Source organism: Lepidothrix coronata, unplaced genomic scaffold, assembly GCF_001604755.1.
Source record: "Lepidothrix coronata isolate B3197 unplaced genomic scaffold, Lepidothrix_coronata-1.0 Scaffold3, whole genome shotgun sequence".
Lineage (NCBI taxonomy): Eukaryota > Metazoa > Chordata > Aves > Passeriformes > Pipridae > Lepidothrix > Lepidothrix coronata.
The window spans coordinates 3,851,468-3,875,639 of NW_016690183.1; the positions used below are offsets into that span (position 1 = coordinate 3,851,468).

Sequence of the window (24,172 nt, forward strand, 5' to 3'; positions counted from 1 at the left end):
CCTAGCACTCTAGTAAATATTGATGTACTAAATTTAATTTAAGAAAACTCTAGGGAAGAATCCTCCATGTCTGTTTTTGGATTTTGCTTCTGGACATATGAGAATAGCCTCCTGTTCAAAGTTTCTTCCTTTCTTCATTTCTTCTTCATTTAGGAGTTAAATTATCTAAGGATAGCCAGTTTAGTAGTTGTTTTGAAGGATTGAGTTGCCTCAAGCCCCAATACTCCCCTAGTAGCTGAGCAGAGAGGATTTTTTTAGAGATGCTAGAAGAAGGAATAAAGATGTTGCTATCACGTAGTGTAGTACACAAATGTCTTAGAACTATAGATCAATTAGTTTTCTCAATTGCATTTATCAGCATAAGTCCTATGAGCTGTACTTTTAACTTCTTTTCATGTAGAACCCAGAACTAAATTGTATGAAATTGAGATCTGTAGATCTCAATTGAGATCTATGCTTTCATGTTTGAAATTGCAATAGTTCAAATTGTCTGTTTTAGCACAGGACTAAGCTTTGTCATGCTAATCTTAATTTGCGCTATTGCAATTTCAGATTCAAATTTTATGAAATGTAGTGTAGGATCTGTAATACTGAAAACATTTTCAGTTTTTTATTATGCTATATTATTTGATTCTTCGTATTGTGTTTCAGTCAGTGGAATTATTAAGCATATATCTGGTTTGAGCTATTTTATGGGTTTGGGTTTTTTCTTTTAATTTTTGTTATGTGCTCCTTCTTTTCCCCCCAGATTTCTTAGCAGTTTTTCCTGTCTGGCTGACACATGAGTTTGAGGAGTGGAAACTCTTTAAGGGGAGAGAAGAAGCTGGAGCAAAAGCTATATCTTATTCTCAAAACTTGTTTTCCTTCATTCTTACCTCCCCCTTCCTTTTACCTCTACACTTTCTAAATGACCATGTTATCTGGTTGAACACATTTGTGAAAGCATAAAACTAATACAGAAGGTTAGATTTTGTAGTTCAAGTAAATGATTTCTTAATAAAATATTTGTTATTACACGTGTGATAGTTTGTCATATCTCTTGCAGACCTACATTTCTCCAAGTGCTGCTATATTTAAAGCAGAAGAGGTTGGTGAAGAAACAGAGGCTATGCTAAACAACATGAGAGTTTATGGAACATGTATTATCATTCTTATGGCCATAGTAGTTTTTGTGGGAGTAAAGTATGTCAACAAACTTGCTCTGGTCTTTCTTGCCTGTGTGATTCTTTCCATCATTGCCATATATGCTGGAGTTATTAAGACTGCTTTTGACCCACCCGACTTTCCGTAAGTGCAATATTTAAGTTGTGTGGGTTATTTAAAAGAAAAAAAAAAGTGTGGGGAGGGAGTAGTTACTGTAACCATTTCATGCTTTAAGCTAAGCTTCAAAATACAAGCGCACTGGCTTCAATGGTAGGTTTAAGGGGTTTAGGCACTGATGTGCTTATTTCTTATTCTGAGTTACATATCTGAATCTTTCATTTTTCGTAAGATGTGATACTCTAGTAAATGTTCTTTGGTGCTTAAAATTACTAGCTGTTATTCCACCCACACCTAAAGAATAAAAAGGTGGGGTTTACTGACAGTAAATATAGCTGCTTTATCTAAATTAGAAACTTATGGAATAAAGTAAAAACTTCAAGAAAACATATTAGCTATGAACCAGAGTTATGAAGGAAACATACTTTCAAACTTTCTGTGTTATGAGGACATTTTTGAAACTTCATTTCTCCCTTCCTAAAATTGAGACATTGCAGTGTTAAATTCACTTGTGTTTGTGAAGACTTTCTTGTTAATAAAATAAAATTTTATTGTTGTCACACATGACATTGCTTCTCAACACCTTCAATTTGTTCAACTCCTTAGCTAAGAGCTATTGCTTTACTCCAGTTATCAGTATGTGAGTTACATTTTTGTGCATCTTTTTCTGTTTAAAGAGAAAATAAGATTATATTGCTTGAAACACTAGTGGAATAGGCTGATAACTTCAGTCCTGCATGGCACTTCATAACAAGAGTTATCCTTTGCTGTATGATTGTTACAGATTCTATAGTACTTTGAAGTGTGGGTAATTGTATTACAAATTGAGCATTACTGTTTTGTAACATGATACTGTCCTCAATTGAAAAAATAAGTGTGATCAAAAATTTTGACATATATTTGGATTAACCTTGAGTTTCTTACCAGCTGTAACTTCCAGTGGGGAAATAGTTAAATCTTTTAATCACCTATACAAGTAAAAGAGAGTTTATCTGGATATGTAGCATGGGTAAGACTGATTATCAAGTTCCTGGAAACCTTGTATGAGGCTGCTACTATGATATACTATTGTATGGGGTGAAAAAATATAAAGAAAGGTTTTTTCCCAGTAAATATAATTGTTTACGCTTACAGTCTGCCTCAAAATTAGAAACTCAAGTGCAGTTTTAATTTATGATAAGGCTGATCTGATGATGAGCTGGTCATCAAAAAACCCAGCTTCCACTTAGCTGGTTAGTTAGGTTAATATCACCAACTTCCATTAAGTTTGGCCATTGTATAGGTGGTAAAATAGTTTACTTCATGATCTCTCAGTTGAATCAAACTGAAAGAAGTTTCCATTGGTTGAATCAATTGACCTTGCTTCTATGGGGTCACCAAAACTAATAACAATTAAAAAGAAAAATGAGCAAGACAAGTGGCAAGATGATCTCTTTAGCAACAGCTTTCTGTTAAACCTGTTTAACTTACATGTGATGCCATACCTTGAAGCTGTACTGGTGTCCTGTACTCCTCCTATGGCATCTACTTTTAATTGCACACAGAAACAGAATATTGCACTAGGGCAGTATTCTGCTTGACTTCATATACTTGTTCTAATGCCAAGTGGTATGTTTTTACTGTTTGTTATCAGCTTCTTAACTGAGCTCCTTCAGAAATATTACATGTGTTCTATCTGATTTTTGACTTATCTGCCTAACCCACATGGGATTTTTTTTTATATTCCTTCTTTCATCTTCATATATATATATATATAAAAATCATTTGAGTATTAAGCAAAACTGGAATAGAGATCTCCTAAACATCTTCTGTGTAGTTTAGCAAAGAAATATTCCATGATCCTTAATATTCTTTGCTGGTAGGAATTTGCTTTTGACAAAATCTTCTGACTTTTCTAATTTTCTTTCATTCTTGAAAGAAATTATTTGCTTCCCGATACACAATTCTTTAATTTGTACTCCCATCAATGTTTTTAAATTTTGCTATTTAACTTTCCTGGCTTATTTCCTACCTTTTGGATTGTAATATTTTCAAGGATCATCTAAAGTTTTTATTTGCTAGAAAAGGGAATGATGTACTTGCCTAATATTACTTTCGTATTTTCTTGGTTAGACTCATCTATATAAAGTATTCCTTAATTTCCCTGATTTCTTGTAGGACTAAATGAATCATTATCTCTGTTATCTAGTCAAGCTGCTTAAATTGATTATATTTTCTAAAGAATAAATCAGAAAGCAAAATAGCTATTAATACCTTAAAGTCGAAATATTTGATCCATGTTTTAAAGGCTATTGATGAAGGTTATACATTTAGATGTAGAAACTATATACTGTTTTAGTAGATGTAGTACGAGTCTTAGATACTGTGAATAATAGGTTTCTGAAGAAGTCTGAAAGACATAAAATGCTTTAATGCACACCCTATATTAAAGGATCACTGATTTTTTTTTTTTTCTTGTTTGTAGGATCTGTCTCCTTGGAAACCGTACATTATCAAAACGCAGCTTTGATGTCTGTGCCAAATTTACTGAAAGCAATAATGAAACAAAGACTACACCTTTGTGGCGCCTCTTCTGTGATAGCTCATTGCTTAATGCTACATGTGATGACTACTTTCGTCTCAATAATGTAACAGAAATTCAAGGGATTCCAGGAATAATGAGTGGAGTTCTAACTGGTAAGTTGGAAAGCACAGTGATTTAAAAATTTTTGGATGTTATTAATTTGGCTGATTGCTGGTTAGTATTGTAGTGGTCTATCCTGTCACTACTTCTTTACCTCTAATCTGTTGCTGTGAAAGATTGCTACCTTGAGCATGCTTCTTCCTATAAAATTTTCATCTGGTTTTAGAAGCTTAATATCAAGTGCTTTAATTTGGGCATCATTGGAGTTTTTTAGGCACACTTTCAAAAGCCACTGTTCAATCAAAAAGAAAAAGGTAGTAAAGTGCTTATCACAACTATTTTTTTTAAGTGTTTGGCTCCTTTGTATGCCAGATACACATTTCAGTAAGCTATTCATTAATACATTTTCAAACTCTCCTGAGGGAGAACTTGTTTCCAATTTACAGCTAGTGCAATGAGGAATGAAGTCCAGTGGCCTGTCCAATGTGTACGGCAAGTTAGTGATTGATTTCGAGAAAAGCAGCCTACAAAGTGTATAGATTTTTCTTCTGTTTACGTTTTTGTCCAGTTGTGACAGCTTGGCATTCCAATTGCACAGAGTCATGAGATTCATGTAAGAGATTCTACTGTACACGCACAAATAGCATTTCTGAGAATGAAATTGATGTTTTGATACCTCTCCCCTGCTTTCTCTTAAAATAAGGTTTGATTTATATAAATATGCAATGCTACCTACACAGGGACACAAGGCAATCACATAGTAGTTCAGTTTAAAATACCAAATATGAAGTATATAGTAAATGAAACATAGACTTCTCTGAATGTAAATTTGTGTGTTTAAAAAAAGATAATGAAAAATGAAATTATTTCTGATTTGAAATGTTTCTTACAAGAAATGTGACTTAGAGTTTGTTCTGTGCATTTTACAATTTACCATATGCATATCTACAGTTTTTCCTAAATATTTTTGCATTTCCTGCTCCAGCTCAGAAGGCAACTATGTGTTCTTTTTTTTTTTTTTGCTACCCTGTAAGATTTAAACTACTCTTTTGCTTTTGGAGGTTTCAGGCTGAGCACTGATTTTTCTTGTTTTGGAAAAATGTGCTTTTGTTCTGTTCCTTGTTTTGTTCACTGTGTAATATTTACTTGAACTAGCAATCCTGTATAAAAGTACATTTTGCTAATTTACTCTCACATGATGCTAAGATCTCTAAAGACCATTAGGAGTCTGCTGAAAGCTCAATGTGAGGGATATGCTTTCCAGTGTTTGTTACTTGTTGGTTAGCTGTAGTGAATTTCATCAATTGCATTATGTTTATTTACTGAGTCTAATATGATTTTTTTCTAGTTCTTTGCAGTTGGTTTTGCTTCTACAACTTTGATTTAACTGAGTATTGCCAGTAAGCTTTCTCATCTTGCTACTAGCTCACTTTTTTAGGCTGTTCGAGTGTACTGGATAGCACTGGTTAAATACTGCTGCTCATCCTTGTAGAAGCTTACTGGTGGCTCTTCTGCATTACAAAACTACTTACATTTACTTTTACCTGTTGTTTTCTGTCTTTGAACCGTTTTATCCATGTGAGGAGTTTTCCTCTTATACCACGGCTACTATAGGTTCCTTGGGTGAGGAATATTTCGAAAACATAGGAAATACAGGTGGACTGATTTAAGTGGATCACCCTCATTTAAGTTTCCCTCAAGGAATTTGAATATTTCTGACAATTTTCTTTTACAAAAGCCAAGTTGAGGCTTCCCCAGTTCCTCAAAACTCAAGAAAATAGCTGCTTTTTTTTTCAGAACTCAAAGATAACACCCATATGTTTACTGTCTCTTATCAATTGCTGTTGTTGCTATGTTCATGATGTTCATGCTACTTCTGAGTCTTTAGTTTCTATGTCTCTCTGAAACCCTTTTAAATAAAAAAGTTTGCATTACGTTTGTCCTTGGGTAGCAGTACGATTTCACGTCAACCTCAGGTCTTTCAGTATTCTTGGAGGTTTCAAACTGAGTACTGATTATTCTACTTTTAGAAATACATGCTCTGCTTCTATTCACTGAGTAACATTTCTTTGAACAAGAACCACTCTAACAATGCATTTCACTATCCTAGTGTCATATAATGCTAGAACTTAGGTGTCCTCCTTGCTGAGTGTGAGCACAAACTCTTATACCTAGCATAAGTTTGAGCTTGACTTGCAAAGATTTCTCAGGGAGGGTTTTCCTCCACTCAGTGTCTGTTCTGCATTGTAGGTAGACTTTGGAGCTGCTCTGCACATTAAAGATTCTTGAGCTGTGAGTGCGAATACTCAGATACCATGACTGGGTGTCCAGGAAGTGTGTGCTCACGCTATTTATTGGGCACTCATATACAGAAAGTATAAATCTCTTATACACCTTCTTTGAATGTTATCCTAACAATAATAAATCATTCTACAAATGACTGAACAAATATGTCTGTAATCCTAACAATAATGATAGAATTTCCAAATTGCTTTAATCAACATTGTTCTGCTTCATGGTAGCATGCTGGTCTGATGCATTGTGTGTGTGTCCTAAATGTTGCTAGAGGAGCCTCAGCAATCCATGAATGGTCCTAAAGGGGACAAATGTCTGGACTCTTCTGAAAAGTGATTCTTTTTTCTCACCCTAACTTCCAAGTCCCCTTGGATTATCACTTGTGGGAAAATGAGTATAGAAAAGCTCTATGTGACATGTTAAGAAATGGGAAAGTGATTTCTATTTAATAAAATATCTAAGCTAATTTTTTCCACTCATGCTGGCATGAACAGTTCCACAATTGAGTTGTGTGTGTTGGAGTGGTCAGGCCATTGTCAGTCCAGTGTCATACTAAATAAAGGACACAAGCTGTTGAGTCCTTGTTAAATATTTAAGTGGTTTTGACTGGCAATTGCAAACTGATTTTTGGACTTTCCTTTATGCTCCACAGGAAGTAGATGCTAATTTGGAGATCTTGACTTATTTTACATCAGTCCTCAAATCTTTGTGAAAATTCCTGAAATTTACAATTCTCTTGTTTCCTTAACTCTTCTAATGGCTTCAGTCTTATCTCTAGATGGATTTATTACTCCTCTTCATTTGATTGAACTAACACACATATTCTGTAGCAATTAATACTTACTTTTAATCTTTATTCTGCTGTCTCTTACAATTCTCATGCATTCTTCTGTATATGCTTACCAATTGTAAGATTTCTGTTATGAATCTGGATATGTGTATCCTCTCTTTGGTAACTTATGGTTCAAAGTCAGTCTCATATTATGCTCAAGGTAACTTTTTGCTGTTTTGGAGGCTTAGAATACTGTGCTTAAATTCCCTAAAATTGTACGGAATGGCTAAAAATTGGCTATTTGATCATCCTGGCAGTCCATGGGAATTGTTTATTTCCGTGCTGTAAAATCCTTTGTGTTCTTGACAGGGTGGGAGAGCATCTACTTTGTTTCCTCACATGTGATAGGATAACTTGTCTTATTTTAAAATAGGAGTCAGTGTTGGATATTCTTACAGTCTTGTCAGGGTGCACAACCAGTGTTCCCACAAATGTAAACTCTCTCAAGTTGCTGGTTCTTTGACCCTCAGTTGCCTTCAAACAAACATCCTTAGTTTCCTGGGGAATTTAAACCACATTCTGCTGGGGTTTTGTGGTGGTTTCACTCCCCACCCCTCTTCCCTGGGGGGGCTGGAAGTAGTTGATCCCAGGTGAGTTTCCGATGTGGGGCCAATCGAAGCTGTGTTTCACCCCTATGAAATTAGCATATTACAACAGCCGGAGGAAGTTGTTGGCAGAAAGGATCGAAGCCACGAGGGGTGGCCTGGGGCCCCCAAACCCGAGGGGCCCCTGGGCCTCCACGGCCTTAGTCCAGCCAGGGCTGGGGTGGTTTCTTCACTGTTTCCCCCCACTGAGTGGGGGGAGCAACAATCGTGAAGCAGAGCTGGAAGAATTCCAGGCAGAGGAGAGAAAACTTCAAGCAGTCTCGCTGCCACCTCCCCCACAATGGCAGGGAAGGAAGCGACCTGGAGCTGAGACTGAAACATGGAGATGGGCCGAGGGGCTCGGAAGTGCCCTATGTTAGGTTTGGACGAGGACAGCCAAAAAACCGAAGGACAAGGAATGTGGGGGAGGAATGCCTCCTCGTGACACATGGAAGCTGAGCTGATCTAGCAGCTGAGACAGAGAGAAGCCAAACCAAGCAGGCTTTTTCTGGGTAAGGACTTCTGATGAAAACTATTTGGGGAATAAAAAACTGAGCAAAAACCCAGAAACCCTGCAACCTGGGGAGGAAGAGTGGACTCAAAGTGGAGAAGTCCCTGAATCTTACTTCCGGGAGGAACCTTCACAAACCAGGGGAAAAGACTCAAAAGCTGACTCCCTGTAACTCGTGATGAAGACCTGGTGCAGCAAGTGTTCCCTTGCAGTCCAGGAGGAGACCTTGGCAGAGGCTGAGGAGCTGGTGGGGGTGCAAAAGACCGCTTCCCTGATACCCCAGTGAGAGAGACTTTAGCTATTGCCCTGAAGGTTTTTCTTCTGAACTGATGTGGGAGGACCCCCCAGGAGTGGTAAAAGTTGTATTAATAATGTGTATTTATTTGCTTTTTAGTTTCTATAGTTTTTATTCTGTTAGTAATAAATTTTGATATCATTTCCCCATGCTGAGTTTTGCCTGTCTGAAACCTTCTCTCTCTTACATTGAGGCAAATTGTGGGGAAGCTTGGAAATTGGATTTCTGGGGGGAAACTCCCACAGGTTTTTTTGTTATCAGTGATTTTCTGAAGTCTGGTTACTCTGCTTTTGTCACCATGTGGAAATCCTTCACCATGAACAGCTGAATGCTGAAGTGTTGTCCAAGATTATTCTGTATGGCAGGTCTCAAAGAACTCAAGTTACTGTTAACTAGCATTTCTTCTTTGTACTGGTCCTCAAAATACAAGAACAAGAAATATTAATGTATGCTAAGATTGCCTGAACCTGGAGATAATTTCCTTATCTTTTCACAATACATCCTGATAATACATCCATATGCCTGTGCAATGTAAGCGGACACTCTACAAATATATCAGCATTTAATTCTCTAACTAAATTTTTCTTAATGGGAAGAGAAAATTTTATATGATGCATCTCATACACTACTCCATTTTTACTGACTTACAGTGGGAATATCCACCCCTTAAAGTTGGTATTAATCATATTGGGAAACATTATGATTTTTGTGTAAGAAAAGGCATCTGATTAATAAAATTATTTCATTCTCACTACTTGATATCCTGAAACAGTGAGATGACACTGACTTTTGTTTTTCCCCTCCCTTGTAGATAATCTCTGGAGTACCTATTCAGAAAAAGGATCAATAGTTGAGAAAAAAGATCAACCATCCATTGCCGGATCAGAAGAGACAAAAATAGGTGGACTCCCTTATGTTTTTACAGACATCATGACCTACTTCACAATGCTAGTTGGGATTTATTTCCCATCTGTGACAGGTAGATACAACTATTTTTCTTGAGCGACGATCTGTACTTATAGCTGGAAGAAGAATACTTTTCACATGTGTGACTGTTTATTGTGTACACATGATGTTGCTAGTCTGTGTGTCCAAGGTTATGTACCTGAAACCTTCTGGTGCTAGGGAGACATAGCTGGTGGCTGATTACTTTAGGAGGTTATAGGACTTAAACAAGAAAACAGTTTTAAGGACTATTTTCTATGTCTGTAAAGAAAGCAACAACCTCGTGTATTACTAAATATTTATTCAAAATAAGATTCATACCTTTATAATACTTTAATCTTCAAAGGTATGAGAGAACAGTTTAATATTAAAATGACTGTTTCAGATATTAAAGCTGTTAACTGCGTGAGATGTGTTTAAATGTCCATTATTTTTTTTGACACTGTAACTGTGGAGACTTTTTTGTCAAGCTTAATTTCATTTTCCTCAGCTCATGCTTGACTAAAACAACCAGACACATTTTTCTTCAAAAGTCCCAGCTGAAGCAATTGTAATATCAAGTAACAGAATGGAACTCCGAAGTGGAAGTAATACCAAGTCCTTTGTATTTTTATTTGAACCCCACTGTTCCCATTTCTTTACTTCAGACTCTTTTATCAACATTCTGTCATATCTGAACCTGTGGTTGGGTGTCATTCCATCAAGTTTGACAATGGTTTTCCACTGGAACATCTTGACATTAGCTTCCATGTTTTTGCCTCCAGCGGTCAGATCACATCTAGAAAAGATGGCAGAATTAATCAGTTATTGTATATTTTTTCTTCCTCCCGTCACAGTATGTGCTAGAAAATGCTTCTGTTCTCTTGTTATATTGAAACAGGGATGTGTACATGTGATTTTTCTAACCATTTTTTTTCTTCTTGCCTGCTTCTTTCTTTTTTTTTGTTTCTATGCTTTTATTCTTTAGTTTATTGATTTGCTTGCATATCTTATTATGGTGGTCTGTTTAGTAGAAAGTTAGTGCATTGGCCACACTAGCTAAAATTGCTAAATCCCTGTTAGTTTATAACATCCATCCCCAATATTTTGCTACTTCTTATGTTTCTTCATTTCAATAATGATTCTCAGGTTATAGTTGAAAAATATTTTTAAATTTTTTTTATCTGCATTTTTACCAACCTTTATGGGATTTGTTCATTCAACAGTGAATAGTAACACAAATTTCTGAATAAAATGAAGGTATAAGTTGCAGATTTGTGCAGAATTATAATATACTACTGCAGTCTGCTTCATTGGTAATCCTGTGTTAAATCAGGCTTAAAATTAAATGTCCTTGTTCTATTAGTTATTTCCATGGATTTCTGTTAATTGTTTTTATGACATATAAATTTCATCTCTTTTTAAGGTATTATGGCAGGTTCAAACAGATCTGGAGACCTAAAGGATGCTCAGAAATCTATTCCTACTGGAACAATTTTGGCTATTTCAACTACATCTTTTATTTGTATCCTTTATGATGTGACTTTTTTCTAGTCTGCATTCTGTAGTTTAGGTGTAGGTTTTTATTGGAAAGTCATTGGAGTTGCCTGAGTATAAAATGAATTAAATCTAACCTGAAAAGAAGTATTTTATATTTGTATATTTGTAATATAAGTATTATTTATAGAGATCATTAAAATATCTCAAATTCTATTTATAAATTATTTATTTAAAAATATTTATATCCTATATTCTACTAGCTTCAAATTCCAAGATATAGCTGACATTTTTTGTAAAGTGTCATAGATGTTTTTAGCGTCATGCTTCAGTTGGCAGATTTTTGTTATATTCAGCGTAACCAAATCTTGAACCAAACAACCAGCAACAGAAATTTTTGTTCCTTCAAAACCTAGAGGACACAAATGCTTACTTATTTATATGAGAAAATACCTGTTCTGTTGTGTGACGTATGAACTGGCTACTTCCAATACTTCACAAATCAACTATGTATCAAATACAGTCATAGAGAATATAAACTAAAAAATTATAGTAGGGAAGAACTAAAAAAACCAAACAAAAACAACTATGAAACACCTTCCCCCCACACACTTCATTATCATGAACATTTTCATTTCATACCTACGTGAAAAATGGTGGGTTTTTTCTACGTAATTATCTACAACGTAATCTTCCTTCAGTCTCAGTTACAGATCTCTCCTGTATAGTGTTGTTTGGTGCCTGTATAGAAGGTGTGATATTAAGAGATAAGTAAGTCATATTCAACTTCTAATTTTACAGAGAGTATATATAATCATGGGTTATATTAATAGGACTTATTAATTACTCTTCTGTGAAGTATCTATGTGATATATATTTCTTTTGCTTTGATTAAAACTGGAGGGAAAGTCTATCTGCTAACCTGAGATGGCTGCAAAAATGAGTCATGTTATCAGGCTGTATCCTTTCGAAAAGCAGAAGCAGAACCTAAGATAAATGTTTGAAGTGGAACCAGCCTAATACAATGTTCTTGATAAAGAAAATTGTAACCAGTATTTGCAGAGCTGATGGGTAGGGATAAGAGGGCTGGTATTACTTAGGGAGAAGTAATATGCTCCTGAGGGACAAAGACAAGAAAAAAATTTGTTACACAACAAGAAGAGTTTATGAGACTGCAGTGCACCATCAAACCTGTAACTCCCATTGAATGTATGACTATCTCTTGCTTTAAAATATCAGTTTTAGATCAAGAGTCATGTCAATTTTCAACCATGTAATTGCCTAACGACATTTAAGGCACAATATGAAGCATGAAGGGAATAAACATAATGGAGATTAGTATGAACAGAATCTCCAGATTTTGATAAATTTCTCCATTAGGAGAAGCTGAGTTGATTAGGATGAAACTGTTGTCAGATTTCACATTTGCTTTCTTGCTGGTGTCTGGTTCTCTTTTCTGTTGAAGCCTAGGTTTGCTTTTGGTGATAAAGAGGTGGCATTGGGTTATTGTTTAAAGGTTGATGGAGTTGATGCTGAGACAACTTACTTCATTAGTCTAGAAGGAAAACTATAAGTTAAAAGCTGGATTCTATTCAAAACTAGTACAAGAAGCAGCAAGGGATCATGATAGGCTTTTGACGACTGCATCTCACAGCATCCTTATAGGCAAGCTCAAGAAGTGTGGGTCAGATGAGTGGACAGTGTGATGGATTGAGAACTGGCTGAATGGCAGATCACAGTTGGGTCTTGATCAATGGCACAGAGCCTAGCTGGAGACCTGTCACTAGTGGTGTCCCCCATGGTTCTATATTGGGCCCAGTATTGTTTAACTTGTTCATCAGTGATGTGGTTGAAGGAAGGGAGAGCCTCCTCAGTAAGTTCACTGATGATACAAAACTGGGAGGAGTGGCTGATACCTCAGAGGGCTGCGTGGCCCTTGAGAGGGACCTTGACAGGTTGGAGAGATGGGCAAAGAAGAACCTCTGAAATTCATCAAGACCAAATGCAGGGTCCTGTACCTGAGGAGGAATAACCCCAGGCACCAGTACAGGCTAGGAGCTGACTTCTGGAAGGTACTTCTGCAGAGAAGGACCTGAGGGTCCCAGTGGACAAGAAACTGCCCGTGAACCAGAAGTGTGCCCTTGGCCAACAGAATCCTGGGATGCATTCGGAAGAGCATTGCCAGAAGGTTGAGGGAGGTGATCTGTCCCCTCTGCTCAGCTTTGATGTGGCACATCTGGAGTACTGTGTCCATTTCTGGACTCCTCAGTACAAGAGAGACATGGAGCTTTTGGAGCAGGTCCAGTGGAGAGCTACAAAGTTGATCAAGGGACTGGAGCATCTCTCTCATGAGAAAAGGCTGAGCGAGCTGGGCCTGTTCCCCCTTGAAAGAAACAACTGAGAGGGGACCTCATCAATGTCTATAAGTGTCTAAAGGACAGGTGCCAAGAAAATGGAGCCAGGCTCTTCTTGTTAGTGCCAAACAATAGGATGAGAGGCAACGGGCAGAAACTGGTGCTCAGGAAGTTCCATATGAATATGAGGAAGAACTTCTTTACTGTGTGGGTGACCATGCACTGAAACAGATTGCCCAGAAAGGTTGTGGAGTCTTCCTCACTGGAAATATTCAAGAACTGTCTGGTCACAATCCTGTGTCATGTGCTCTAGGACAATCCTGCTTGAGCTGGGAAGTTGGACTAGATGACCCGCTGTGGTCCCTTCCAAACTGACCCATTCTGTGATTTGGTGATTTTTACTTTAAAATGGTATTGCTTCATCAGTGAAATATCTGATATGTTTTTCTTCAAAGTAAATATAAAAACTGAATCAAATTGCCTAAGAAATAGTAAATGATTTCTGAAATTAGAAATTAAAGCAGAGGTAGTATCTATAAACTCACATTTTTGAAACTAACATATTTGAAATTTACTGGGGCAGGGGAGTTTTGAATTTTGCAAGCTGTGATCTATCACTAGAACAGGTTGCATTGTAGCAGGAGCTTTGAATCTGTGAACTTTCATGTACAGTGCTGCCAGTTCTTGTTTGGCTGAAATCCAGTGTAACAGTAGAGTCTATGCATTTTTAGTTTGGTTTAAAGACTGTTTTTTGGTTTGTTTTTTTTCTTTTTTTTTCATTATGGTGGTTGTATCTGCAATGGGAAAAAGTAGGTTGTACATCTTTCAGTATTTCTTTCATCTCTTCAAGTTATTCCTACCTTGTGTCTAATTAAATCACAAGCATTAGAATTTGAATTAAGAATAAATGTGCAGTTGTATAAATGTTATCATAGAAGCATAGCTTTTTCTCCTATAATTTTAAAGATGTGATTTTACCTTTTTCCCTCCGCTGAAAATAGTATGTAGTCATGCATCCAAGCTTGGGCATATGCAATAATTTGAACGCTGGCTTACTATGTTAACTTTGTTGTGTTTCTTGATCCTGTTTTAAAAGCAGGTCTGAAAAGAGAAAGCATTTAATTTTTCTTAGTCTGTAGACTTTTCCTCTGATGTTTTATTTTGAAAAATCTGAAAACATTGGGAAAAAAAAATATGCTATCGCAATATAAATAGTCTTAAAAGGGATTTTGGTTACTTACTAACAAAAGTAAGATGAACTACAAGAACAAAAACGTCAGTTTGAAAGGGGGGTGAGTGAGGAATTACTGTTTTTTAGTTTACTCAATTATTCCATGAATAGCATAAAGTTAGGTATCTAAGAAAAATTAAAAACAGGAAGGTATTAGATGGGATACTCAAGACTGCTGAAAGCACCTCCTCCTGACTTCTACCCACTTATTTGCCATAGTAATTTAAAAATTGCATCAGGTAGCACAACAGTCAGATGATGTGCAAAACTCTAGATGGTTGTGTCTAGTAATTTCTCTGATTACTTGTCTGTATGTCAGTATCACCCTGTTAAAAGGAAAGGCTAATACTTTGTTTTGTGAATCGTCTGCTTATGCCCCAGACTATACCTGTATTACTTTTATTACTTATAGAACAGACAATCTAGTTCCTAGCTGTCACAAGAATCTGTAAGATACATATGTGCATACTCCTGCTATTGCTGTTAATTCTGTAAAGTTTGCCAAAATACCTGATAATGGCTGCATGTCTGCTTAGAGGCAGCACCTAGTGTGAAGCAATTATAATATTTTCTTTGAAAAAGCAGAATAAAGAGAGATTGCTTGGTTGGGAAATCCTATAGTTCATACTGTAACATGGTGTTTATTGTTAAAATTTCTGTTATCCAAAAAGATTGAAATGTGGGCACTGAAACTGTAGTAATAGTTATTTTAATGCTTAGTGATTTTTTTAAAATCATTTTTGTTTCCCCTGTTCTTTCCTAAGGTTTGGAGAAGCAGTTAATGGAAATCTAGTGGTTGGTACACTGGCCTGGCCTTCTCCATGGGTTATTGTGATTGGTTCGTTCTTTTCAACGTGTGGTGCTGGTCTCCAGAGTCTCACTGGTGCGCCCCGTCTATTGCAGGCCATTGCAAGAGATGGCATTGTACCGTTTATTCAAGTGAGATTTGTTTTTGTCTTCGCAGTGCTTCAAATGTGGCTTCTATTTTGACCAAAAAAAAAGAGGCATAATTTCTACTGTTTTTATAGAACTGTGAGGAAAAGATTTGGAGCTCGCTTCTGTTTGTGTACAATAATAGATCAGGCTATTGTAGGGCAAAGTTTGAGCTTCAATATTTTTGTGCAATGCAATTTAATTATATTTGTTTTTACACATAAAACTGGTTATAAACTGAGAATATAAGACTTCTATAAATAGAAATAAATTAACTAAGAAGCAACTAACAACTGAACTTCTAGATTCCTGACTGTGTTTACAACTTGTATTCATGAACAGAATTGATTTCATCTCACTGTGGAACTGTATAATACTTCTCGTATCATAGATACAATTCTAGTTTTTATTCGTTTTTATAAGCTAAATAAAGTCAACAAAAATGTAACAATAGAATTCTATCCCCATGACTCCAAACATCAAGATTGTTCCAACATCTCTGTGCATGTTTTAAAAAGAAATAAATCAGATTTTTCTTGAAGTAAGGGAGCTGGCAAACAAAAGAGGAGGAGAGAATTCTTGCTGGGCTACTTCTGTAAAACCTAGACAACTAGACTTGAGTGGAAAATAAATAAATAAAGCTAAAAAAAAAATAGTGTCTAGAGAGCAAAGCTGTGATCTTTGTGGTGAAGTTTGGAGTTTGAAAGCTTACCTCAAGACTTGCAAGACTCTGTATCTGTAACAGGAAGTAAATACACTAAATATGCTTGGCTGGGAGGACTGAATGGTGGTGGAGTTCGACTTGTCAGTGGAAAGGGGTTGTAATGTAATAAGTTGTAAATGCTGGGTAGTATTAAGAGCGACAAGCAAAAAAATTCACTTTTGCCTGAAGTAAAAATTTGGTACTGAGAGGATGACAGTATGATTGCACCTTATCATGGTTAGATTTGAAAGGAGTGAAAACTGGAAGGAAAAAAATTGTGGTTTGGAAAGTGAGAGAAAGGGAATCGAAGAGAAACAGGCTGTTTAAAGAGGGATTTGAGACTCCAGGTGTGCTTGCAGTTTTGGAGCGATATGGCTGCTGCATGGACAGTCAGGGAAATGAGTTCAAGGAGATTAATACAGGAACAAGAGTATGACATATTTAAAAAAAAAATAAACCAAAAGACTTGAAACATGAGCAGAAAAAAAAGGGAATTTTAATGTTATGGTAGGAAAATTGATGGATGACAGAAAGCTAAGGGAAGAAGACAGTATGGAGAATGAATTAGGGCTTCATCTCTGTAATTGAATGGAGGAGTATGGAGGAGAATAAGTACAGCTGGAACTTGAGGCAAAGCATTTTGCCATCTGTCACCAGTATAGCTAGATGGAATTCCCCTCAAAGGAAATTACCACAAGCAAAATGATTTTTGGTAGGGCTCTATGCAGGATCATAGGCTTATCTAAGTCCTCTTTAAAGGTCAGTATTACATTCATAAGTACTGAATTGATACCTAATCTCTCTGTTACAAAAAATACTGCCCTCGACTATGTTAGCTGTTTACTAAGCATAAATCTCTCACGCATATGGATTTTAATTTACTGAAGAATATTTCATCAGCAGCTGTAATAGGATGTTAATGTTAGGTAGTCATTGCTTACTTCAGTAAAAATATTTCGTATTGGAAATGGGGTGTTTTGCAATTTTAATTTTGGCTTTTCATAGTACAGATTGCATTATTTTCCTTTGTAACTAATGACTACTTTTAGTTCCCGTTAGAAGTAAGTTAGTTAGTTAATTCACAGTCTGCACCATAGTTCATAACTATATAATGAACAGCTTTCCCTAATCTTACTGTTTACTTGAATTGAACTAGATATTTGGTCATGGAAAAGCAAATGGAGAACCAACTTGGGCTCTGCTCCTCACTGCTGGTATTTGTGAAATAGGAATTTTGATAGCTTCATTGGACAGTGTAGCACCAATTCTTTCAATGTAAGTATGAATGCAGTGGTTTGTGTTCTTAAGTTAAATAGTATTTTATTTTTAAATTAACTAGGTAATTATTTTTCTTGGTTAAATAATACATGCTAGACTTTGTTTTCTGGCAAATTATATTCGTTTGATCCTGGAGATGATATGAAACAACAAAATGTTCTGGCTGGAACTAATTTTCTAGGCACAAAAAAACTTTTTACATGACAGAGTTCTTGAATACTATTAAAAATATGTTCAACTTTAAAAGAAAAAAGGATTTTAAAATAAAAATTCCTGCTATTTTAGGTCACGTGCATCTAGTAGAGACAGACAAAACCATTTAATACTTTAGGATATGAACTGAATTTTATTTTACTGACTTTGTCCATAACATAGCACCAAATGAGCTACTATGGAGAAACTTAACTCTGTCCCAGCCAAAAAACAATACATTATTTGCTACGTTGTCTCTGAAATATTTGTTTGAGGCTCTATATTATGCTAATACCATATTTTGAGGTGTAATATTCTATAAGTATTCTTAATCTATGTCGTGTTCTATTGGTCACTGTGAACACAGTGTACAGGAGAATGGACACTTTCCTACACTTTTTTGGATTGTGTTCACTGTTTTAATGTACATCTGTCAAGTTAATTTCTTACTGGAAAATGCTCTTTTTTTCTTAACAGGTTTTTCCTTATGTGCTATATGTTTGTGAATCTGGCTTGTGCAGTTCAAACACTTTTACGAACTCCTAACTGGAGACCTCGTTTCAAGTATTACCACTGGTAGGGAATATTTCTTCATTCAGAACAGTTAAAAATAATTATACAGCCCTAAATTGTTGATTTTATTGCAATAGTAAAACAAAATCTCCTTTCTGACTTAAATGAGTTACGATTCATGCACTGAACACTTTAAAAGCAACATTTGTTTTCATGTGTTTGGAATAGCGCTAGTAATAATAGTGATCATGAAAACGTGGCTAATGTAGATGACTTGGGAAGGGGTTACAGGATGACATTTTATATTGCTTATAAGGCAAGAGACCTGTGTGAAAATGAGGATGAAAAACATATAATCTGTCTTTTATATATAAATAAGGAGAATTGATAAAAATGTTCAGGAATGTTGGGACAATTTTCATTTTGGTTATGCAAAAAATATGCAAAACCACAACTTGTAAAAAAAAAATTTCATTCAATATACATCAGTTGGCTCATTGATGATATGATCACTGGTTTTAAAATACGCTTTGGACATTGCATTTTATAACTGAAGTAGACAAGTAGACACTTAACAAAATCACTAAAGGTCAATAATACTGAAGGTGAGGGTGTGGGTTTTGTCTAGTCTTTTTTTTTTAACGGCTTGAGGGTTTAAACTTTTCAAACTAAGATTGGGAAACTTCTTGATTTTTTTAACTGTATGTTAAAAATACATAACTTAATTAACAGTAATTCTGTTGAGAAATTTTAGTGCTGAAATACCTTAAAGCCTAGAACATACACGAGGTAAGCTGGCATGTAGGATGTAAGAGTTGCTTATTATTTTCCCTTTCAAAGAGTCGAGTGAAAATGAAATGTTGCGGTTTTACCTTTGTAAAAAACTTGTTGAATATGTTCAGTAGTCACACATTAGTTTGACACCTAACCCTCCAAATACGCACATTTGACAACAATTCCTTTCTGGTTTTCTCAGAGAGATCAGTGAGCTAGCTGATTCACTGTGTGACTTCTTACAGCCAAAGCAGGTGTTGGAATGTTTGGCTGGAATTGGGATGGGATTTTATTTTTTTTAGTGAAAGTAGAGTCTTATATTAATTCAGGCATGAAAGAGCAGCTGTTGTTCTTTTTAAACAAACTACAAGATTGACATCCTCAAGAACAGGTAGAAAGCATTCCCTTAGTTTATAACTGGACTCAATGCTTGCATGGTACTAAAGAAGTAAACTGAAGTACCAAACGAAAGTTGCATTTGCTGATACTCTTTGTCAATATAGTGAAAGCTAGCTCTAATTTGGAAATTGGGTGAAAAGTAATTTGGAGTATTGTATGTGACTAAAAGTATACACAAAACTGTCCATTCTAAGATGATTTACATCTATCTTTGATAGTAGCGTGCGCAAACCAGGCATACAGATTTTAGTCTGAAAATGCTTCTGTAATTTTTTCAGCTTACAGTCATTCTTTCTTTATAGCCTTCTCTTCTTTATTCTCTTCTACCCTCTTGTGTTAATGCGTAACAGACAGGCCACAACAGAAGTGAAGAATAGAACTGATGAGTCAAATTGAATTTAAAGTAATCAACTATTTTTGCTGGAAGAAACAATATTGTTTATTACTGTTTGAAAATTTTTTAGCCTAAATTCAAATCAACAGTAAGTGAGCGATAGTATTATGTTTTGAAACTGACCTTATTTGGTACTGATAGAGTTTCAGCACTGATGAATGTAGTAAATCTATTGTTATATATAATTCAGTTGTATTATTTGTCACACAATGGTTTAGAATGTATTTTTTTGTAATGATCTGAAATTGGGACAGTGTGTTTTTGCTTTTATAGTAGCTATAAAATGGCCTCTGAAGAAGAAAGGCCTTTCTGGAACTAACTTAAATAAGAAATTGACTTTGTAGAACATTTGCATGCCTATTTAAAAAAATGGAAAAAAATGGTTTCTTTTAGGACTCTTTCATTCCTGGGGATGAGTTTATGTCTTGCCTTGATGTTCATTTGCTCTTGGTACTATGCTTTGATTGCCATGCTAATCGCAGGATGTATATACAAATACATAGAATATAGAGGGTAAGACCATATATCTTATTTATTCTATATTTAATATCTTTAACAATCAGCAAAAAGCACTTTTGTATAAAATAGATACAACTGAAGTAATAAAATTCAGACTATTCCTTGAAACAAGGTAAGATCCTATCTCTGTTAAGTGTTGTAAGTTTTCAGATTCTAATTTCCTTGGAAGCTCTTTTCCAAGCTTCTCAACAGCCAGAACTAATTGAAATAAGACCCAGTAAGGCTGGGAAACTTTCACTGGAGCAGAGATGATGGTGTAAAGTTTTGGTACTTGAAGAACATCACCTCTCAATATCAACTGTTACAGAACTGTTACATTATTATTATTATTTTGTGCTGAAGCTCAAACTCTACTTTTTTTGTGTGCGGACTTTAGCACTTTTTAGAATTAATCATACTGAATCATACAGAGGATCCACTGAAAATTACCTGTTTTCTGAGGGCTTAGGTAATCTTTAAATTTCAACATTGTATGCATTTGAGACAGACTCATATCTATAGGAAATGCTGAGCAAGTAGGAGACTTGAAAAGCATGCTGAGTTCATAACAAAACCAAAACTAAAACAGCAAGCAACACAATCCCCCCCACCTAAACAACAATAATAAACACTAGAGGTGATTATGGTTAGTAATGTGCATGTTATCCTTTCCAAAGGAAATACATCCTATGCTGAAAAAAATTAGTAAGCTCTTGGAGCAGGAAACTGAAGCAAGGCCACTTGTTTTGATGACTGATTAAGCACAGGTCTTAAGTGGATCAGCTGGTATAAATCACTCCCCATCTTCTATCATCTCTATTTCCAGATTAGATGCTTTCCTGGGTTTCTCTATTTAATGGGTTAATGATAAGGAAATTAATTTCCCTATTTTATCAAGGAAGTCAGATCAAATGGTAACAGTTCTGTGCATGTATATAGGCAGGCACATACAGAAAATTACGCATATTTCCAAATTTGTATACAGGCTCTACAAATGTTGGCACATATCAGGACATTTACCTTGTAGAAAGAGATGCTTTGCTAGAGGTAGCAGAGTTCAGTGAGAATTCATGAATTCATAAGTGGGAGGATGGGCAAGGGAGTTGGACCCTTTGCCATAGTATAATCCACCCTCCTGCCCACTTTCAATCTTCAGTATTCTAATACTAGAATTAAAAGGACTGGAAAACATAGGGAGTTTAAAAGTGAGTTAAAAAGGAGGGTGGATGGACCTTTAGGCTTATCTGAGAGAGAAGCTGGGAAGGAAAGTAAGTGGAGAAAGCTGTGGTGGTGGTGTTGAGGGGAAGATAGATTACACTAATCCATACAAAGTCAAGCTTCACTTACTGATTTTGCTGCTTTAAAACAATTCCTTTTAAGTAGCCTTCACTTATTCATTCTAGTGCTAAAAAGCAACTTAAGTAGCTGTCGCAATTACAAAAATGCTTTTGAAGTATGAATAAAATAGACCATAGTAAATAAGTACTTAAGAAAAAATTCCCTTGAGGGCACCTGGAACCGTTTCACCTTGGTTAGTCTTCAATCCTGATTTAAATCTGCAAGACAAGGTTTTTTCCTGCATTTATGCAAAAAAAGGTGATCATTTCTTATGCCCATTATCCCCCACATGAGAAAAAATACTTCCTTTGTATAAATAAATGGGACTCTGTTAATTGAATTTCTTCTGTGTCCTGAAGAGCGGAAAAAGAATGGGGCGATGGAATCCGAGGACTGTCTCTGAATGCAGCTCGCTATGCTTTGCTTCGTGTGGAAGACGGTCCTCCTCACACCAAGAACTGGAGGTAAAGTCACATAATTCTTGAAATATGTCAGTGTATTGGGAATACTGCTGGTAAAGCTAATGGCCAAAGTGAAATTCACCATTAAAATAATGTTTTAATTTGGGCATGGCGATGATGTCATTGCAATAGTATTATTGTACTGCATTGGAATGCAGCTTATGGTCAGCATGTAATCAACTTTACTGGAAATATGGGCAAACTAACTCCAGTTTAAATTCATGGGGGTGTTGACATGGTTTTCAAAAGTGCAGAAGAATTTTAATGTTTGATTATTGATAGATTTTTCAGATTCAAAGGAACAGGTATCCTTGAGTCTCACTGTCTCTATGGAGGAAATGCTGCAATTCCCTAAGCGTGGTTCTTTTGCTTCTGCATATACTCCATCTGAAATACATTGTATTATGTATCTTTATATGAAAGATCCTTTATTAGTGTAAATCCATTTTTGTGACATTCTTTTTTTTATATAGCTTCATTCAATAGTAACACTTTCTAAATTGCTTAGATATCATTAAAACAAAATCTCACTTTTACTGGCCATTTATACGTAATGAAATTAGGTATCCACTGTTTTTGCAATGTATTTTTTTTGCTTGTTAAATTATCAATTTTCTTTAAAGCCAATATAAAAAATTACTTAACATTTAAAAACAGAAGGACATTTGCACATTGTCACTTCTGATGAATGTAATGTGATACTTTAATTATAGTCTCTGCTCAGTGATACAAGGTGCATGCACATGCAATGTTCTGTTGCCTTTCAGTGTAATGGCATTATTTTATCATTTGTCCCTGGGATTGATGAACTTGGCATCTCAGAGGCATCAATGTAATGTTAGTGTTGACATTCCTATTAAATATCTGACTGTTGCAGTTATCCCTCTGCTGTGTCAGTGTAATTGCTAGAACTGGTTTGTCTTGTTACATCTCAAACTGAGCTAGTTTTGAGGTGGGAAGTATGCTCCAACTCTTCATTAGATGAAAAGCAATGACAGGAAAAGTATAAAATGTTGGTTTGGGAAGAAGAACCAGATTGGATATTGATTAAAGGAAATAGAATGCATCCTTATATAGTATGCCGTTGCAACTGAATTTGGGCTACTTATCAGTATGGTTAAGGGTTTGACTGTCCTTTTGGACGGACCTATGCAGGTAGGGGAATGGGTCAATAATATCATGAAAATCTGGAAGGGTGTATCTAGCACAGACATGTCCAGTGCAGTGATACAAGACTGGGAACCTGCTCTGGTGAAAAGGATTTATGGTTTCTAGTAGTAATCCCAGCAGTGTGTCTTGGCAGTGACATGCTGGAGGGTATCAACAGGAACATGGACAGTTGAGAAGTAAATATGTTGGGAGATAATATTCCTTTTTTTTCAGCACTCCTTAGAATACATCTAGAATATTTAATCCAAGTTTATATGCCCTTATATAGAAATGACATCAATAAACTGGAGTGGATAGGACCACAGAGATGATGGCTGGAGTACAGGAGCATTATCTCCTGAGGGGAGAGGCTGAGGGGAGCTATGCTTATTCAGCTTGGAGGAGGCTGAAGAGGAGGCTAAAAGCTGTTATAACTAACTAGTAAATATGCAAAAACTAAAAGAAGGTTACTGAGAAGATAGAATCAGATTCCTTACAGCAGTATATGGTAGGAGAATGAGAGAACATGATAAAATAATTAAGCATTGAAGAGGTTACCCAGAGGTGATTTACTCTGTTTCTGGAAGTTTTCAAAATCTAACTGGATGGAACTGTAAACAGTGTGGTGTGCATTCAATATTTAGTCATTTCAAGGAGGAGGTTGTACTGGATGACACTGGAAGGGTGATAACTTTGATTCAGTAATTTTCTTGGTAAAACTGTTCTTTAAGGGAGCTTCTCAGAATGATGGTATGGTGGTTTATGTAGGTATTCTGTACCTAAAATCTTGTTGCTATCACAAATTATTGCTTCCCTGCTTAATAGTTGACTGTTTTCCATTAAATTCAGCTCTTAATCTACATTTTATTAATTGTTAATTTTAATTTTCCAATTCTTCCTTGCTTATGAATATGTTTGTGTGCTTTTTTTTTTGTTGGTTATTTTTGTCATTTTTTTGTTTGGCAGACCTCAACTTTTGGTCTTGTTAAACTTGGATAATGAGCAGTTAGTGAAACACCCTAGATTGCTTTCTTTCACCTCTCAGTTGAAGGCTGGTAAAGGACTGACTATCGTGGGCTCTGTTCTTCAGGGAATCTACTTAGATAAATGTACAGAAACTCAGAAAGCTGAAGA

General features: G+C 35.8%; 1 protein-coding gene across 4 annotated transcripts in view; it reads left to right on the forward strand.

Annotated features, from left to right (window-relative positions):
* Nucleotides 1-24,172, forward strand: part of LOC108500930 (solute carrier family 12 member 7-like) — a 70,985-nt gene that overhangs the window by 26,490 nt on the left and 20,323 nt on the right. For 3 of the 4 annotated variants that reach the window (XM_017822336.1, XM_017822320.1, XM_017822309.1), the window contains exons 7-17: nt 1,046-1,287; nt 3,725-3,936; nt 9,212-9,379; nt 10,751-10,849; nt 11,535-11,592; nt 15,171-15,345; nt 17,199-17,317; nt 17,990-18,088; nt 19,986-20,105; nt 21,788-21,892; nt 24,005-24,171. In XM_017822336.1, the coding sequence (XP_017677825.1) occupies nt 1,046-1,287; nt 3,725-3,936; nt 9,212-9,379; nt 10,751-10,849; nt 11,535-11,592; nt 15,171-15,345; nt 17,199-17,317; nt 17,990-18,088; nt 19,986-20,105; nt 21,788-21,892; nt 24,005-24,171 (1,564 nt within the window). The remainder of the gene's footprint in view (nt 1-1,045; nt 1,288-3,724; nt 3,937-9,211; nt 9,380-10,750; nt 10,850-11,534; nt 11,593-15,170; nt 15,346-17,198; nt 17,318-17,989; nt 18,089-19,985; nt 20,106-21,787; nt 21,893-24,004; nt 24,172) is intronic. The other variant, XM_017822330.1, reaches the window with a different exon arrangement.